We start from the raw sequence: 19,696 nt of genomic DNA, 5'->3' as shown, positions 1-19,696 counted from the left end.
TTTCTGAACAAATCTGATTCTGGTCATAACAAGGGCATTTAACTTGAATGATAAAGCCAAAAAGTGAAACAGCTTAAGAATTCAGGAGGTAATAAAGATCAAAGAGTAGGTTACAAAAATACTGATTAAGAAACGGTAAACAGCCCTACATATGTTGTTAAATGACTGGTTTCCTTTATAGCAGTCATCCATATGTATTTTAGGGACAAAGCCAAATATATAAAAAGTTGAGATAAAATAGGCCATCACTAAGATACCCTAAATTCAAGAGCAGAACTACTAAGGAAAATGTCAGAATCAAGGAAATAATGTAATGCACAAGATATAATTAACATTTGGGGAAAAATGATCATGCATTCTATACTGTCTTAATATAGTCTTCTAAATATTTACTTACTTACCTTTAAGGAAACACAAATTACATTCAGAGCTTCCTTAATTTGAGGATGATGAGACTCATGGACTAGTTCTTCACAAATCCAAATACCTAAACTGCAAAGTGCTACACATCTGCAAAAAGGCAACCAGTAATGATACAAATAAAAGCGGGATGTGCTTGTAAATGAAATGAAACCACCACCACAACCAAAATATTCCCAACCAACCAACCTAGAGTGAAGATGCACAATTCAGGTGAATTAATCAATTTGTTACTGTTAATCAATTCATTACTGTTCCTTAATCAATTCGTTACCTAGGAAGATAAAGTGGGAGAAAAGTATATTCCCCAAACTCTAAGCCTTATTTTTTAAGTTTAATTTAATTTTTATTTTATACTGGAGTATAGTTGATTTACAATGCTGTGTGAGCTTCAGGTGTACAGCAAAGTGATTCAGATATACATATATCCATCCTTTTTAAGACTCTTTTCCCATATAGATTATCACAGACTATTGAGTCGAGTTTCCTGTTCTAAGCCTTATTTTCAACTACAATTTACTACCAAGATCACAGGTGGGGATAAAGACACAGGATCTTTCTAACAAACCTATATTGAAAAATTGATATCATCAATTTCCCAAACAAATATGCAACCTGCTTTCAAAAAGGAAAATGTAATTTTATTGACTGATAGCAGTAATAAGATATTTTTTCTTTCATATCTTTTAAATTTAACATAACTAGCTACGAATTCTCTTTAAAACAAATTGAGAACACAAAACTTATACACTTTATAAAGGAATTCCAACAGAAACAGAACATGGAGAATTTTCATTTTGTTTTCTAACGTGAAACTCCAGTTCCCTACCTCAACTGAGTTTCAGCTTGAAGAAAGTTATCTGATGATCAGAATCAGTAAAAATTCTATTAGTGTGTTCAAGTATAAGCTTCTAATGAAGCATGTAATATTTCAAGGTACAAAAATAAGTCAACTCCTTCTAGTTTTTCTGATATATCTTCCATGTCCTGATACTGATATTCTTAAATTTCAGAACAATTCAATGCAGAAATATTTTTCTTCCTGAACGTAATGGATCAAAGTCCCCCTTTCAGTGCTAATGCTACTAATTTACTATCAAAACTGCAGAAAGTCTTTATGCGCGGTCTACTGCTTTCTTTCTTTCTCATTTTGTCCACCCATAAACTTTATACATTCACAGATCTAAATAACCAAGTGTCAGGCTTAGTAGTGGAAGGAGCTGTAATCCTAAAATAACAATAAACTCTGAAGTGAAGCAAAGTTCTTCATGGATGCAGCTAACTAAAGGCAGAGACTGGAATACAAATATTTAAATTTTGTTTTTTGGTTGTATATGTATGTAAGGCCATACATTCCTGAAAAGTATAGGAAAAGGGTGTGTGTGTGTGTCTGTATGCGTAAGGCCCTACATTTCTGAAAAGTATAGGCAAACAAGTTTACTACTACTACTACTAAGTCGCTTCAGTCGTGTCCGACTGTGTGCGACCCCATAGACGGAAGCCCACCAGGCTCCGCCGTCCCTAGGATTCTCCAGGCAAGAATACTGGAGTGGATTGCCATTTCCTTCTCCAGTGCATGAAAGGGAAAAGTGAAAGTGAAGTCGCTCAGTCGTGTCTTGACTCTTAGCGACCCCATGGACTGTAGCCTACCAGGCTCCTCCATCCATGGGATTTTCCAGGCAAGAGTGCTGGAGTGGGGTGCCACTGCCTTCTCCGCAAACAAGTTTAGAAAATGTTTAATGCTCAACTTCTGGGATTCTCCTATACCGTCAACACAAGCTGTTATGTTAATGATTCCTAAATCTGTATTTGGATAATTATGTTTTAGGCTTAACTATTCTTTCACTGGAAAGGCAATGACATTAAAAAGGGGGGGGGGGCAGGCAGAAGATCTAGAATCAGAAGCTTAAGGTTCAAATCTGGTTCCACCACTTATTATTATACATCTAATAAGGCTCTGAAGACAAATTGCCAGGGTTTCAATTATGGCTCTACATTTTCTGTGTGATAGGGCAGATTACTAAAATTCTCTGGGCTCCCATCTATAAAAAGGAGGATAAAAATTGTTGCAAAGATTAAGTGAGGTAATAAAGTATTTATAACAGTGGTTGGCACTTGGAAAAAGTTTAATGAATGTTAGCTTTCTATGCTGCCATTTTCTTGCCAGTAAAATTGGAAGAATAATGATTCTAATAATTTCTCAGAATTGTGATGAGGATTGAATAGCACAATATTATAGGAATATCCCTGTAAACTTAGAAGGTTGTCATTATTAGCACAGAAAATGCTAGGGAAAGAATACTGAAAATCATCAGATTTAGGGTTAAAGCTAAATGAAATGAAAATGTGGAATAATGGAAAAGACAATATCATTTTCTAGAGTAGCTGAATTTTAATAAGATTAAAAGAAATCATTTTAGATACAGAAGGTGAAGATACTGAAGAAGGTAACTAGGATTTTATTTTATTTTTACTGAAGGAAGTTTGTAATGAAAAAGTTAATCATCCAAATAATTTAAATTTGTGATTCAGAATAGCTTTTGTGCATTTGAAACAACCTGGACTGCTAAATAATTCAATTAACTTTTAAAATAAAACTGCAAACACAGAAGAGTTATGTCAAGTCTTAAGAAAGTCTGACTTACCGTGCAGGACCAGAGGGCTCATCTCTTGCAGAGCTTAACACAGTTTTGATTATAAGTTCCTAAAATGAAGGAGAAACAGTAGCAATAACTAAGATTTCATTCATTTATTCAGCAAATATTTATTAAATAGCCATTATGGGCCTAGGCACCAGGGATACAACAGAGAAATAAAACAGACATTTTTGTACTCATGTACATAATTTTAATATAGTCCAATGTTATTCATAAAATTAGCTAAATAAAACAATAGTATGGTCTGAATGTTTGTGCTCTCCTTGCAAATTCATACATTGAAATCCCAACCCCTGAAGATGATGGTATTAGGAGGTACTTAGACCATGAACGGAGAAGGCAATGGCACCCCACTCCAGTACTCTTGCCTGGAAAATCCCATGGATGGAGGAGCCTGGTAGGCTACAGTCCATGGGGTCGCTAAGAGTCGGACACGACTGAGCAACTTCACTTCCACTTTTCCCTTTCATGCACTGGAGGAGGAAATGGCAAGCCACTCCAGTGTTCTTGCCTGGAGAATCCCAGGGACGGCGGAGCCTGGTGGGCTGCCATCTATGGGGTCGCACGGAGTCGGAGACGACTGAAGTGACTTAGCAGCAGCAGCAGACCATGAGGGTGGAACTTTTACAAGTGGGATTAATACTCTTATATGAGAGACTCCCACAGAGTTCCCTAAGCACTTCTTACTCTGTGAGGAGATAGCAAGAAGGCACAAGCTAAGAACCAGGAAGAGGGCCTCCATCACAATATGACTATGCTAGAGCCTTGATTTGGGGCTCAGCCTCCAGAACTATGAGAGATAAATTTCGGTCACTTATAAGCTACCCATTCTGTAGTATTTTGTTATAGCAGACAAATATTTTTGGAAATTTATCACCAAATGTATATGTTCAAAAACTATTTCCCGATTTTGTTGTTGTTCAGTCACTAAGTCGTGTCCAACTCTTTGTGACTTCCCTGTCCTTCACTATCTCCCAGAGTTTGCTCAAATTCAAGGCAATTAAGTTGGTGATGCTATCTAATCATCTCATCCTCAACCATCTCATCTTCTTCTCCTTTTGCCTTCAATCTTTCCCAGCCTCAGGGTCTTTTCCAAAGAGTCGACTCTGCATCACAGGGCCAAAGTACTAGAGCTTCAGCTTCAGCATTAGTCCTTCCAATGACTATTCAGGGTTGATTTCCTTTAGGATTGACTAGTTTAATTTCCTTGCAATCCAAAGGACTCTCAAGAGTCTTAATAGTACCACAATTCCAAAGCATCAATTCTTCAGTGCTCAGCTTCCTTTATGGTTCAACTCGCACAACCATACACAACTACTGGAAAAACCATAGCTTTGACTATATGGCCTTTGTTGGCAAAGTGATGTCTCTGCTTTTTAATACACTGTCTAGGTTTGTCACAGCTTTCCTTCCAAGGAGGATTTTTTAATTTTATGGCTGCGGTCACCATTCAAAACCCATGAAAATCTGTTACTGCTTCCACTTTTCCCCTTCTATTCGTTATGAAGTAATGGGACTGGATGACATGACCTTGGTGTTTTGAATGTTGTGTTTTAAGCCAGCTTTTTTTTCCTGATTAGAAAAGCAATAATATGTTCACTATAAAGATAACTAAAGCAGATTTAATAGCTAAAAGGTATGAACATCATTTTAAACATTTCAGAACTTTGAGAATTATCATTTAAAAGCAAGCTTCTTCTTTAAAAATTGTAAACCATGATGATGTGTGAATTTGGGGAGAAGGGCCAGTTAATAGCTAATGTGTTTTTTAAAAATCATTCAATTAGAGGTTTTCAATGGCTAAGTCAAATATCTTTCTTGGTAAATGTCACATTGCACTTCAAAATACTTTCAATTAGCTTTTGATATTGATTTCTAACATAATTCTACAGTGATAAAGAGAACAGATTCTGTATGATTTCAATACCATTAGGCCATGAAATTTTTGTATCTTGTTTTATGTCCCTGGATATGTGCCAGTGTCTTCTGGCTTATAGTCTATAGAAACTGGAATAGAATTTGCATTTCATTCACTAAAGATTTATCACATATACAGATTGTAAGGTCCTTAAGAGGAGTGAACTTCTACTTACCTTTGTGAATTTAGCATCTAGCCCAACGGCTAGGAATTAATAAGTAGGTGGAAGTTACCTATTGTTTAAACCCTAGAGCTTTCTATGTAAGCTCTTTCCTCTCTGTCCATGGAATTCTCCAGGCAAGAATAATGGAGTGGGTAGCCATTCCCTTCTCCAGGGGATCTTCCAGACCCAGGGATCAAACCAGGTCTCCTGCATTGCAGGTGGATTCTTTACCATCTGAGTCACCAGGGAAGCCCTCTATGTAATAGTGTTATTATTATTATTTTTTAAATCACTTCAGCCATTACTTCCTATACAACGGCCAACAAAGTAAAAGGCCACTCAGTTCATGCAAATCACATATAGTAGGAAAAACTAAGCTCAAAGAAACTCAAAACTGCCTAAGAACACTGAAGCTCTTATTTTTGATTTTCAGAATCTTCTGAAAGTAGAAGAAACCAAAGCCATTACATCCCTAAAGAGTAAAGGTTAATTTGTATAATTTCAATCAAGTATCATTGCAAATTCACATCAGCCCCTACAATTTTATGTTTCAGTGAAGTGCACTTGTCTAAAAAATGTCTGAGTATATTCTCCATGCCAAGCATCATGGTAAGCTTGAGGATGTAGCAGTAACTAAGACCTTGGTGTTTATTTGTCTAAAGTATGAATCAGACACTGAAAAACAACAAGTGTGATAAAGAAAAATAAAGGTGGTGTGGAAAGTATATGCAATACTCCAGACAAAAATTTGTCTTAAAAATTTTTTCAGAGAAAGCACATGTGTTTTAAACAAGTCATCAGCATGACTTTGAAGGAGACAGAATGCTACTGTCTTGTCCCTTCTTTATTCTCTTTTTCCTTCTAATTCTAGGGCCAACTTGGCTCACAGAGACCATTTGGCAATTACTGTAACAAGCACAACTTCTTAGGACTGTTAAACTCATGGGAATTTATAAGAGAGGCAGAGAGGCAGAGGTAAGAGAGGTTTATTATCTGGGTAAGCAACTGCATGGTCACTTCAATTTTGCACCATCTCTTGTTTAAGCCTGTTAATACTTCAGGTATATGGGATCCCCACCCCAATTTCATAGTTTTCTAGAGCAGAAAAGAATATTCCTTAACATTGTTTGATTCATCACCTTGGCAAACTGGAAGAAGAGAGTCAAATGTGCAGGCCGAGTGCCATCAATCTTAGAAGCCTTATATTAGCAGTATCATATCTGACTCATAGGATTTCAATAAATGTTCAGTGAGTGAATGAATGAATCCTAAGATAATGACATATAAGTGGGTTCAATAGTGAGAAAATGTTTCCAGAGTAGTTACAAATAAAAAAAGGCTATGCTCCTAATGAACATTCCAGCCTTTGTGTCTGAGGGGTACAGCTGGCTAATGTTCTTTAACAATTGTGTGGCTTTCTAGAGGAAAATAAAGAATGCAAATTTTCCTGAATATATTGTTATGATTATAAATTAGTCTCTAACTTCTTACCTTAACATCTGTAAATTGAGACACAGCAATATCAGGGATGTTGGGATGGAGAGCAGGCAGTTCACAATACAAGTTGGGAAAGCAAACCAAAGATCCCAGAAGAACTTGTGCTTCCACTCTTGGTGCCTATGTATCAGATTTTAAAAATCTTTAACTTGTCAGAAAAATTACTTTATTACCGAATCAGATTACACAGGGAAGTCAGAGTACAAGACAAAATACAAAAAGGAAAGGGGAACAAAAAAAGAGTACATTTTCACCTATACTTTCCACATAAACTACTGTCATTCTCAATAAATGCAATGAACAAACAGCATTCCTTAAGGGCAGCTAAAAAGCAGAAATGTGGCTGCAGCTAATGAGTATGTAGACAGGAATACAGTTTTAGCTAACAGCATAAAATTACCCTAATTTCGAGGAAAAATAATACTTTCATTTTAAAGGCAACTTATGCATTGTAATAGATTGTTCTAATGAGTAGAAGACTCAATGTCTCTACATTACATCTGTAACAACCTAAGAATGAATAAAGTAACTAGGAATGAAAATGTTCACTGTATCTTCAAGAAACAGGCACTAGTCTAGATGAGTTTTATGGTATTATGTACATGATAAAATACTACATATACTACTTAATAAAAACAAAGTTGAAAATTATGCTTGGACTGCAGATGAAAGTAACTTTTCATCCTTTGTTTAGCTATATTAAGCCATTTCTTAAGTATCAGCACTGAATGTTTATTTTTCTTCTTCTGCCTTCTTGCATGCTCACGAACCACCAACATCCACCTACTGATACAATGCTTTACTTAACTTACTAAAATACCTACACATTGATATATATTTAAGCACACCTAACAAAAAAGCTAAAACAAATCTAAAACATCTTCTATATACATAAAACAAGAATCTATCTCCAAAAGGGTTTCCTTATGTTAATAAACGCGTAACAGAAGTGATGGAGCATTCTAATTTTCAACAAAATAACCTATTTCCATATTTAAAACATAATCCAGATTTACGGATACAAGGCCAGAGGCATAATGGAACACGGTGGGTTCACAACCACTATCTCAATTAAAAATCAATTTTACTACAAAAGTGAAAAAAAAATTAATGGTTGAGATTAGCTATGGGTTTTCTTTAAAGCTGGACAATAAAATTGGGGATACTTGTTCAGATATGTGGGGTATAATGGAAGGCACAACTGGAATGCAACTGTAATTAAGAAAGGCAACACATAATCAAATTACTTTGTAATCTGTCTAGGGATGGGGGGATTAACAAAAGGAAGATGGTATGTATGGGATCTAAAATGAGGCTCAATTCTAATTAAATTATATATTTTCCTGAACATTAACTTGTCATATTTTATCAACAATGGCTCTTCATCTGTTGCTTTGTTAGCTGCATCTTGGTTACCTGCTGTTTGTTATATTATGAAGGATAGGAAATAAAAACTTACATTGAGAAAAGCTGAAGAAGCCACTCTACCAGCTGCTACAATAAAATCCATAATAAGCATTGTGGCACCAGGCAAACCAAGTGAGAAAAACTGAGGTGAGCAGTGCTTGATGATTGTATTGACAATATCCTTAGGAATAAAGAAAGGAGGAGAAAAAAAAGTCACAAATGTAATTCTGGGTATCAGCTAATCATGTCCTTAAATATAGATAAGGTATGAAATAATAAAACAAGTAATAACTATAAGTGCTTGCCTAATAGGAAAGACTAATTTTAATTCTTCCAAATAATCCATGCTTAGTACTATTTTGTCAAAGTAAAGTAAACTTAAAACACCTTTTTTTTTAAACTGACATCAACCCTGGAGAGTCAGAAGGCTCTTCACTTCACAGGGTTAAAAATCTAAGGCCCATATGTTGTAAAACTTAACTCCAGAGTAGTTCCTCTTGCCTCCTACTTGCTTCCATGAGATCACATTGATGTCTGAAGCTGCATGACCTGCTATGTGGCAACTTGGAAAATTCTTTTTTTAGAAAAACTGAAGCTCTTTGATGATAGACATCTAGCCTCAAAAATCTAGACTTAGGCATTCTTGAGGGAATATTCTTAACTTGGTTATTCATTCATGTTGCCTTTGGAATTTACCATGAAGGTGAAGTTCACCAGGTTGTATTACTCAATCCAATTTACCTTAAATGAAGCTCTTTATCCATAATTTAGAGTGTAAGGTAAAACACTGTAATTATTTCAAAGTAACACAAGAAGTTTATTCACTTTTCAGAAAGAGATATCATCTTTCATATTAACTTAATGCTCCTTAAATGAACTGCAAGTGATGTACTGAGTCTTAACAGTAGGAAAAAAAACTTCTGATCACCGCATGACTAGCTGAGCAAATCCTAAGTCTTAAGTGCCAGCTATGTGTGTGCTTCATCACTCAATCATGTCCAACTCTTTCTGACCCCATGTGGACTGTAGCCCGCCAGGCTCCTCTGTCCATGAGACTTCTCAGGCAAGAACGATGGAGTGGGTTGCCATTTCCTTCTCGAGGGGATCTTCTGACCCAGGGGTCAGATTCACCATCTCCTGTGTCTCCTGCGTTGCAGGTGGATTCTTTACCCATTGAGCTATCAAGGAAGCCCTAAGCGTGTGCTGTGTGTGTGTGCGTGCTTAGTCTTATGTTAGGACATTTAAGGAAGATGCTCTCAATATAAGCAAAGGATGGTTCTTCAAAAACAAACTGGTTGGTACAACACCAGAGGAAACATGCACTGAATAATCAAGTTAATCTCTCAACTGCAACAGCTTGTTTTGAAACCATTTTTCAGGATAAATGATGTTATAAATGGGAGAAATCAGTAAATAAACTACTCACATAAAGGAATGCTTTTTAAATTCTATACCTTGAAAGTCAAGAGTTAAACAGATTCAAGAATCAAAGATAAAGTCATAAAGCAATTTCTTACAAAGTACATATGTTTACCTGATCAATATGAAGTAATCCACAATGCATTATATTGTAGAAATGTGTTAGAAAATCTCTGTTTGGAGAAACATCTTGTCTTCTTTTCATTGTATTACAAATAAGTTTATAGGCATGTAATTTACCTTGTTTATATTTATCAGTTAACATGGTTGCCTACAATTAAAAGATGTTGTTTTCAATACTCAAAACCAAATACTATTTATTAAATACTGAAGCAACTGAATACAACAAGCAATATATTCGTTTTCATTTATTTCTGTGTTGGCCCATTTTCTTTACTGAACCACATATCAGAATTACTAGAATTATCTTTGTTGCTAAAATGATACAATGTAGGTGTGAATAACTACACACTGTTTCACTTAGGGAAATGCACCAAACATATCAAATAATACTTAAAAGAATCAGTTCCTTAAAAGTACACAGCATACAGAAAATTGAGGTTTATATTTCATTTAAATATAATAACAATTTTCTGTATTCGTTTTTATTTCAGTAATAAAATTGATGCATCCTAAATAATAATTTTGCTAGGCCCACTCCTCTCTATATAACCCCTAATGGCTAGTTAAAAACTAAGTGCTTTACAGGGAACTATATTCAATATCCTGTGATAAACTGTCATGGAAAACTACATGAAAAAGAATGTGTCACACACATAATTGAATCACTTTCCTACACAGTAGAAATTAACACAACATTGTAAATCAACTATACTTCAATGAAACAAATTTTTAAAAAGCAAAACAAAAAACAAAATTAAGTGCTCTAGGAGACTACACAGCAGTCTTTTCTCTCTCAGATGTTTGAGAGTACATACTTATTTACTAAATGCAATTTTTAAGTTAATATTTTATATATTAAACTTACCTTAAAAAGCCAAGGTGTAAGAATTCTCAGTGGAGGAATCAAAACCGGTGGAGAAGGAGAGGTCAGGTTATCAGTTGAAATGCCAAGATTATCTCTAATCTGTAATTTTCAAATAAAATGCAACAAATCTGTAATATGAAATGTATTCTTTTCTGGTTTGTTTTACCTTAAACCTGAGATCTAGTTCCTACCACCAACTATATATTCAATCGTGGTTAAAGCATCAGTCTGTAGTAGGGGACTGGGGAGGGAATGTTATCTAAGGCTTTTTTCTATACTTCTTAATACTTTATATTTCTTTCCTTCTCCCTTTTTAGGTTTTGTTTATTTTTTTACCTTAGCTAGATTCTGCCAAAGTTCACAGAGATAATCAAAAACTTGAGCATGTATTTCAGGATCTGTAATAGCGTTGACATCTCCCAAAATACCCAGCATCCTTCGCCACATTACAGTAGCAACATCAGCATGCCATCCTGTAAGAGTGCCCCCTGCCATCACACTACAGCATTCAGATGGAAATTCACTGATTTCTATAGAGAAAAATAATACACAAGTGTCAGTAATTTTTCCAGAGAATTGATCAAGAAAATACATAGGAGTCAAATTAATAATCTTAAATATCTACAAAAGTGAATAAGAGAAATGTCAATATGCCTTAGTGTTATTTTTTCCTAGTAAGGTCAAAACCTCACTAGTTCATAATTCCTTATTATGACAATATGGACTTCCCTCATAGCTCAGTTGGTAAAGAATCCACCTGCAATGCAGGAGACCCCAGTTTGATTCCTGGGTTGAGAAGATCTCCTGGAGAAGGGATAGGCTACACAACCCAATATTCTTGAGCTTCCCTTGTGGCTCAGCTGGTGAAGAGTCCACCTGCAATGCGGGAGACCTGGGTTCGATCCCTGGGTTGGGAAGATCCCCTGCAGAAGGGAAAGGCTACCCACTCCAGTATTCTAGCCTGGAGAATTCCATGGACTGTATAGTTCATGGGATCGCAAAGAGTCGGACACGACTGAACAACTTTCACTTTCACTTATTATGACAATAATTACTTCTTCAATAGTGCTTCTATCTAGATTTACCTAAGGAGAAAATGACACAGATACAAGATGGAGAAATTTATGTTTTGAAATAAGGATCTTATATTTAAGTATGTACTCTCTCTTTCATCTAATAGCTATTTCAAGTTACCTCATCAAATTTAACAGAAAATCTCAGGCTGAAGGCAAATCCTATAGGAAACAAGTCTTCCTAAGCTTGTTTCTTTGTAATTAAAACTTTCGAAGAATAATATTTCTGTATTTCACAATCAAGTCAGGTCTAGCATCAAAAGGGATTATCACAATGGCATAAAAAAAATAATCTAAAATTTCCATAATTAAATTTCTTTTATTAATATTGACATGAGTATATGTAAGACCTACAGGTAACCTAGGGTCCTAGTCTCATTTCTGTCACTAATTATGCGATATTGTATAAATTATTCAATAATCTAAGACTACAGCTCCTCATCTGTAAAATAGATGGTTTAGGTAGGTATCATTATAGATCTCCAGCTTAAAAAAAGTTATTATCCTATGCAACGTATATAATGAAAAATGTAAAATCATTAGAAAGTCAGTGAAGGTTTTTCCTGCTTGATAATATCTCAATGTACTGATAATTTACAAAGTCATATGTAGCAGACATATATCCTTTACGTTTAATGTTTAACTTTTTTCTCTTTGCATGGGAAGTGTGCAGTAACTGAGTATATTATTAAAAAGTTACTAAAGAATCTTTCATAATAATAAAAAAAGGCTTCTAGTGTAAACTGAGTATATTATTAAAAAGTTACTAAAGAATCTTTCATAATAATAAAAAAAGGCTTCTAGTGTAAATTCACTAAAACGAAATTTTAAAAAAACACTAGAGTTAATCATCACTGTGAACATCTTCTCTGTTCTACAGAACCTTCATAATATAGTGATAAATCAACTGATTTGTAACTACGAAGGATATAATTGGAACAACTGAGGATAACTTGACTATAGACTAAAATTGTAGTAATACATCAATGTTCAATATCCTGAATGTGGCCATTATGATTTTTCAGGAAGTGTATACTTATTCTTAGGACATAGTTGCTGAAGTGTTTAGATGTAAAGAGTCTGATACTTGCTCTTACATGGCTCAGAAAAACAAGGGCAGGTACAGTGGTGGTGGTGGTGGGTGTGTGTGTGTGTGTACAGAAAAAGATACAGTGGTAAAATATTAACAACTGGTGAATTTATCTGAAGGATTTATGGGTATTCATTTTACTACTCTTGCAACTTTTCTATCAGTTTGAAATTTTTTCCAAATGTTGTGGGAAAAAATTGAAAATAAAAACCAAAAAGCCAAAAACTGCAGGCCAAGAAAGAGGAGGAAAGAAAAGGTCAGAAATAATCTATTGATACAAACCAGAAAATGAGGGCTATGTAATTACAAGGTAATTGGGAATTACGAGTATGAGTATCTTAAAAAAAGCAGGGAGGTTGGGGAGTGGGGAAAGGAGGAAGCAGGGAGGTGAGGAGTGAGGGAAGCAGGGAGGTGGGGATGGGGAGAGGAGGGAGCAGGGAGGTGGGGATGGGGAGAGGAGGGAGCAGGGAAGTGGGGATGGGTGAGGAGGAAGCAGGGAGGTGGGGATGGGTGAGGAGGAAGCAGGGAAGTGGGGATGGGTGAGGAGGAAGCAGGGAGGTGGGGATGGGTGAGGAGGAAGCAGGGAAGTGGGGATGGGGAGAGGAGGGAGCAGGGAGGTGGGGATGGGTGAGGAGGAAGCAGGGAGGTGGGGATGGGTGAGGAGGAAGCAGGGAAGTGGGGATGGGGAGAGGAGGGAGCAGGGAGGTGGGGATGGGTGAGGAGGAAGCAGGGAGGTGGGGATGGGTGAGGAGGAAGCAGGGAAGTGGGGATGGGGAGAGGAGGAAGCAGGGAGGTGGGGATGGGTGAGGAGGAAGCAGGGAAGTGGGGATGGGTGAGGAGGAAGCAGGGAGGTGGGGATGGGTGAGGAGGAAGCAGGGAGGTGAGGAATGGGGAGAGGAGGGAGCAGGGAAGTGGGGATGGGTGAGGAGGGAGCAGGGAGGTGAGGAATGGGGAGAGGAGGGAGCAGGGAAGTGGGGATGCGTGAGGAGGGAGCAGGGAAGTGGGGATGGGTGAGGAGGAAGCAGGGAGGTGGGGATGGGTGAGGAGGAAGCAGGGAAGTGGGGATGGGGAGAGGAGGAAGCAGGGAGGTGAGGAATGGGGAGAGGAGGGAGCAGGGAGGTGGGGATGGGTGAGGAGGAAGCAGGGAGGTGGGGATGGGTGAGGAGGGAGCAGGGAGGTGAGGAATGGGGAGAGGAGGGAGCAGGGAAGTGGGGATGGGTGAGGAGGGAGCAGGGAAGTGGGGATGGGTGAGGAGGGAGCAGGGAGGTGGGGATGGGTGAGGAGGAAGCAGGGAAGTGGGGATGGGTGAGGAGGAAGCAGGGAGGTGAGGAATGGGGAGAGGAGAAAGCAGGGAGGTGAGGATAGGGAGAGGAGGAAGCAGGGAGGTGAGGAGTGAGGGAAGCAGGGAGGTGAGGAATGGGGAGAGGAGAAAGCAGGGAGGTGAGGATAGGGAGAGGAGGAAGCAGGGAGGTGGGGATGGGTGAGGAGGAAGCAGGGAGGTGGGGATGGGTGAGGAGGGAGCAGGGAGGTGAGGAATGGGGAGAGGAGGAAGCAGGGAGGTGAGGAATGGGGAGAGGAGGGAGCAGGGAGGAGGGGATGGGTGAGGAGGAAGCAGGGAGGTGGGGATGGGTGAGGAGGAAGCAGGGAGGTGGGGATGGGGAGAGGAGGAAGCAGGGAGGTGAGGAATGGGGAGAGGAGGAAGCAGGGAGGTGGGGATGGGTGAGGAGGAAGCAGGGAGGTGGGGATGGGTGAGGAGGGAGCAGGGAGGTGAGGAATGGGGAGAGGAGGAAGCAGGGAGGTGGGGATGGGGAGAGGAGGGAGCAGGGAGGTGGGGATGGGGAGAGGAGGAAGCAGGGAGGTGGGGATGGGTGAGGAGGAAGCAGGGAGGTGGGGATGGGTGAGGAGGAAGCAGGGAAGTGGGGATGGGGAGAGGAGGAAGCAGGGAGGTGAGGAATGGGGAGAGGAGGGAGCAGGGAGGTGGGGATGGGTGAGGAGGAAGCAGGGAGGTGGGGATGGGTGAGGAGGAAGCAGGGAGGTGGGGATGGGTGAGGAGGAAGCAGGGAGGTGAGGAATGGGGAGAGGAGAAAGCAGGGAGGTGAGGATAGGGAGAGGAGGAAGCAGGGAGGTGAGGAGTGAGGGAAGCAGGGAGGTGAGGAATGGGGAGAGGAGAAAGCAGGGAGGTGAGGATAGGGAGAGGAGGAAGCAGGGAGGTGGGGATGGGTGAGGAGGAAGCAGGGAGGTGGGGATGGGTGAGGAGGGAGCAGGGAGGTGAGGAATGGGGAGAGGAGAAAGCAGGGAGGTGGGGATGGGAAGAGGAGGAAGCAGGGAGGAGGGGAATGGGGAGAGGAGAAAGCAGGGAGGTGGGGATGGGAAGAGGAGGAAGCAGGGAGGAGGGGAATGGGGAGAGGAGAAAGCAGGGAGGTGAGGATAGGGAGAGGAGAAAGCAGGGAGGTGAGGATAGGGAGAGGAGGAAGCAGGGAGGTGGGGATGGGAAGAGGAGGAAGCAGGGAGGTGAGGAATGGGGAGAGGAGAAAGCAGGGAGGTGGGGATGGGAAGAGGAGGAAGCAGGGAGGAGGGGAATGGGGAGAGGGAGAAGTCACGTGGTTTTAAATTTCTTCCTCTGGCCAAAGAGTAAATTTGCCGCATCACCAATGAAAATGAGTATATTATTCATTACAAATATTTTATCAACTGTGTTCTCAGAAAAAGTTTTTAGCATATTTCCAAAATGATATTTTATCCTGATGCTTGTTACATCATGTAGGGAACAGCAAATATAACTTTTAATTAACTTCTAGTTTCTAAGGCTTCCCAGTCACTTTTAAACATTTGCTTAAGCATAAAAATACTTCATTTGGACTGCCTACTTTACAATAAAACATCATAACAAAAATCAGAATGTAAATATCTTTAAGAGCAGGGAAAAAATGTTACAGCAACAAATTTCCCAAAGACAGAAAAGTTCAAAAGACTTATAATGATACTTATATAACATATATAAAATACATAATCAAATTTAAGATGCATTATTCAAGATCTCCTGACACTAATGCTCCCAAAAGAAAAAATAGCAAAGATCTAATTTTTAAATATTGCCTAGGTCATCTGGTGTCTGAAGAACAGAGTGGTGGAGCTTCTCATCGAGCTGTAGATCCTTCTGTTCCATGTGATCTATATTCAGTGTGGAAGGAGAAGGTGTCTGTGACCTGGATCCCAGAGCTGAATGGACTGGAGAGGCACTTTCTGAACCTGTAAATATAATTTCATAAAATTACCATAAAGAGTATATTTAATACCCTCAACCTAAGATGTAATGCTTAAAAGCCCAATAAAACACAAATTGAAAATATCAAAAGATAAAATAGATTATAAACTGGGTGAAGAGTTCAATAAAATCATGATACTGTACAAGATTCATATCTAGCAGTTGCATTCCATGTCTACCACAGGACTAGTGTGGAATGAGAACTGGACTTACCAGTTAACAGGGACCATCAGTGAAAGCAAGAATGTCTACTCCCATTCCTGGTCCAGCTACAGAAACTCTGGTACCCACTGCTACTTTACTTCATTTACTTCAGGCTTGACGTGATTCAGGAAAAGAGAAGCTTCCTTATTGCTATATGCCACTACCATTGCTAGCTTCAACATTTTTCATTTAAAAGCATATTTTTGAGAGCCAGCTTTGGTTTTGCAAATATAAGCATTCAATTTCTTTTAAATTGCTGAGTACAATTTCAGTGAATACTGAATGAATGAATACATTACAACTTGATAATTTATTCACTAGTTAATGGATATCTGGACTATTTTCAATTTAGCTACTATGAATAATGCTGTTATGAATGTTCACATATAAACAACTGAAATAAATACCTGGGGATGGTCATATAATAAATGTATTGTTTAATTTTAAAAGATACTACCATGCTTTTGCAGTGGCCATATCACTTTGCGCTCCAATTAGTAATGTATGGTATTTCCAGCTGCTTCACACTCTCTGCAACACTGGTACTGTCAGGGTGTTTTTTTTAACTTGAGCTGATTTACCATATGTATAGAGGTATCTCATGGATTTTATTTATATTCCCTGATTACTAGTAATGTTGAGTACCTTCTCATCCAAATTTATGTTTCAGGACAACTACAGTAAAAGGTGTTATTTTAAAATAAGAACTTTTTCTAGTATTTCTCTTTGAGTAGTAATTTAAACTCTCCAACAATCAAATTGTGGATCCAATCTAACTGGCTCCTGTCTTCCACTCAGCCCTCATTCTGCAGTGGGCAGATATTTCACCTATCACCCATCAAAAGGGCATCAAACTACAGTGGGAACCAGAGTGAATTTGGATAACACAATGGAACTCTTGAATATGGGTCACAGGCTGCTCAGGCTTCCTCTGGTCACTGTACTGCTCTGGGAATAAAGCGACACCTTTCATGACTCAATTTCTTGGACCCCACATGTCATATGATTGTCAGGTTTAACCACACATAAAAAGTTGCTGAAATTCATAATTGACTGTATAAATACAGAGTATTAGTACAAACAGTTTCTTTTTGGAGGTGTGGTTTATCTTTTCAATAATATTTTACCAAAGAAATCTACAAAAATCTAGGCTAATTCTGAAAATCAATCAAAAAGATGAAGTGCAGTGCCTCGTAACATTTTTCGGTTATTTATTCAAAAATTGCTGCAGGAAATGCTCTGGTGCAAACATCTATAAAATTTTGCATATGATATTAGAAGTTCATAGAGTTCCCCAAAGTTTATCCATGTGGACTCCAGGTCAAGCGACTCTTATAATAATGTTTTTTCTTTTTTTTTTCTCTCCATTGTTACATAAAGATGAGTGAAAAATAATAATACTTAAATAGTAATAAGTAGTAAATAAAATCTATCAAATCAAAGCCTGCAAAAGTTCTTTGGTGGCTTAAAAAAATGCATTTAAGGAATACATTCCCTTGAGTAACTTTACCAGTAACCGTTGCAACTTCAGTACAGAAAGCTTGTTGATTAAGACTGCTTGTTTCCGAGTCGATGTGTAGTGTGGTTAGACTAGCCACCTCTTGCTCTTCGGCACTCTGATAATGGCCAGAACCTGAATCCATGTCAGCAGAGGATGCATTCCCAGTATCAGCTCCAAAACCAAAATCTACAGGAAGACATGCTAGTGAACAGACGTTCTGATTACAAAACAAAAATATTTACAAAACAGACGGAGCTACTTTATCAAAATAATATGAACATCCCCCTAAATCTACTTCATATTTACATATCATTCAGGCAAGTGTAAACAATGTTAACACTTTGAAGTTTATAATTAGAAACAAATTTTTCAAGATCTTCAGAGCCTATTATTAACAAAAATAATGATAAAAGGACAGAAACACATATCATCACTATTCTTATCCATGTTTTCTGGTAGATGGAAATATAGCTAACTGCTTTTCAAGTTTTAGAATCTCTAGAACATATCTACATAGAGGTATGTATCATATAAATGGCACATATGTGGTAAAAGTAATTTTTCTCTTAAAACTCATTTTTCCAGTCCAAGATTAGAGTAGTATATAATCCATGAGGGCAAGAAATATAATTCTCCAATGAATCTCCCAGCTCTTCATAAAGTTAGTTCCCAAGATTTTGACTCTCTTCTTTTAAATGTTGGTATCCTTTACTGACTGCCAAGTGTAATACAGAATTATAGCAGAAAAGCTATGTGGTAGTAATACAGCACCAAGTAACATCGCTGATGTCACTTTAACATGAAACGATTATTCAAGGTTCTGGGTACTTAACATTGAATGTAACTGTACTGAACATGCTGAAGCCCTGCCTGTACTAGATGTTAAGTGTTAGTCACTCAGTTGTGTCTTGATTCTTTGCGACCCCAGGGACTAGAGCCCACCCGGCTCCTCTGTCCAAGGGATTCTCCAGGCAAAAATACTAGAGTGGGTGGCCATTCCCTTCTCCAGATCTTGTCAACCCAGGGATCGAACCCGGGTCTCCTGCATCACAGACAGATTTTTTACTGTCTGAGACACCAGGGAAACCCTCATGACTAGAGAGTGGTCCCCCAAAATGACCGCATGAAACAGTCCCTCTCATAAGCATGACTGTCCCTTATTCTAACACCAAGTCCATCCTAATTTTTTCCTCTTCTATGTTTCTGGTCTTAAGATACCATTTGTTTTATGAAAGAAAAGTGTTTCTTTTTTTAATGCCTTTAGTTGGCAAAACAAAGTAGTCTCAACTTGAAGTGACTCCCCAAAAATCCTTACAAAGTTTCACTGAAAATGAAATCAAAATACATATATAGGAACCAACATGAGAGAGAAAGGTGATGGTTATATAATCCGTAAGTCAGTCTAGAACAGAAAACAAGTTAACAGAAAACCATATTGCTCAAGCAGTAAAAAGATACTTGCTGTCAAATTTTCGGCCATCATATTGGAAAGCGCTGAAAGAATCCGAATGACTATCTGAGCTGATAAGATCACTGCTCCCTGCACTGGCAGGAGAAGTCCATTCTGAGGGCACACCTGGGTCATCAATAGGACGCATTTGGTTTTGCTTATTTAGAATATCAGGGAGGTCTTTGGGAATTTCGAGGCTACCTGGACTACTTCCTCTTCGTGTCATAGTCTAAAAATTCAAGAAAAATTTTACCATTAAAAAAAAAATGTTTTTAATTCTCATTAAGCATCTGAAATCTTTAATTTCCAAGATAATCATCACAATAAATACTGAAATTTAGGGCATGAAGTAGGGAGAAGAGGAGGACACTAACCGAAAAGTCTACGTAACTGTATGGAGCCAGAGCCTGAAGCACTGTTGGTCTGCCTAAAGCAAAGAATCAAATATCATTTGGTGCTGGGCTTGAGACTCTGAAGACTAAAAGGATCCATGGAGTGAATATTAAGTTAAGAAATTCAAATGGAAAAAACAGAGGCCAATGGAAGAGGAAATTCCCCAGTGGTCCAGTGGTTAGGACTTCAGGTTTCCACTGCAGGGGGCCCAGATTCCATCCCTGGTTGGCAAACTAAGATCCTGCCAACTG

General features: G+C 38.5%; 1 protein-coding gene across 15 annotated transcripts in view; it reads right to left on the bottom strand.

Moving 5' to 3' along the window:
• RALGAPA1 (Ral GTPase activating protein catalytic subunit alpha 1) overlaps positions 1-19,696 on the bottom strand; it is a 205,752-nt gene that overhangs the window by 84,353 nt on the left and 101,703 nt on the right. For all 15 annotated transcript variants that reach the window (XM_081547902.1, XM_081547901.1, XM_081547900.1 and 12 more), the window contains 10 exons: positions 19,065-19,281; positions 17,612-17,788; positions 15,729-15,881; positions 10,806-10,999; positions 10,470-10,568; positions 9,597-9,752; positions 8,115-8,243; positions 6,650-6,775; positions 3,066-3,124; positions 402-510 (listed from right to left, as the gene is read on the bottom strand). In XM_081547902.1, the coding sequence (XP_081404028.1) occupies positions 402-510; positions 3,066-3,124; positions 6,650-6,775; positions 8,115-8,243; positions 9,597-9,752; positions 10,470-10,568; positions 10,806-10,999; positions 15,729-15,881; positions 17,612-17,788; positions 19,065-19,281 (1,419 nt within the window). The remainder of the gene's footprint in view (positions 1-401; positions 511-3,065; positions 3,125-6,649; positions 6,776-8,114; positions 8,244-9,596; positions 9,753-10,469; positions 10,569-10,805; positions 11,000-15,728; positions 15,882-17,611; positions 17,789-19,064; positions 19,282-19,696) is intronic.

Source organism: Giraffa tippelskirchi, chromosome 12, assembly GCF_054371585.1.
Source record: "Giraffa tippelskirchi isolate mGirTip1 chromosome 12, T2T-mGirTip1v1.2.pri, whole genome shotgun sequence".
NCBI lineage: Eukaryota > Metazoa > Chordata > Mammalia > Artiodactyla > Giraffidae > Giraffa > Giraffa tippelskirchi.
The sequence above is the reverse complement of the archived record's forward strand: the minus strand, read 5'-3'. Positions and strand labels throughout refer to the sequence as shown.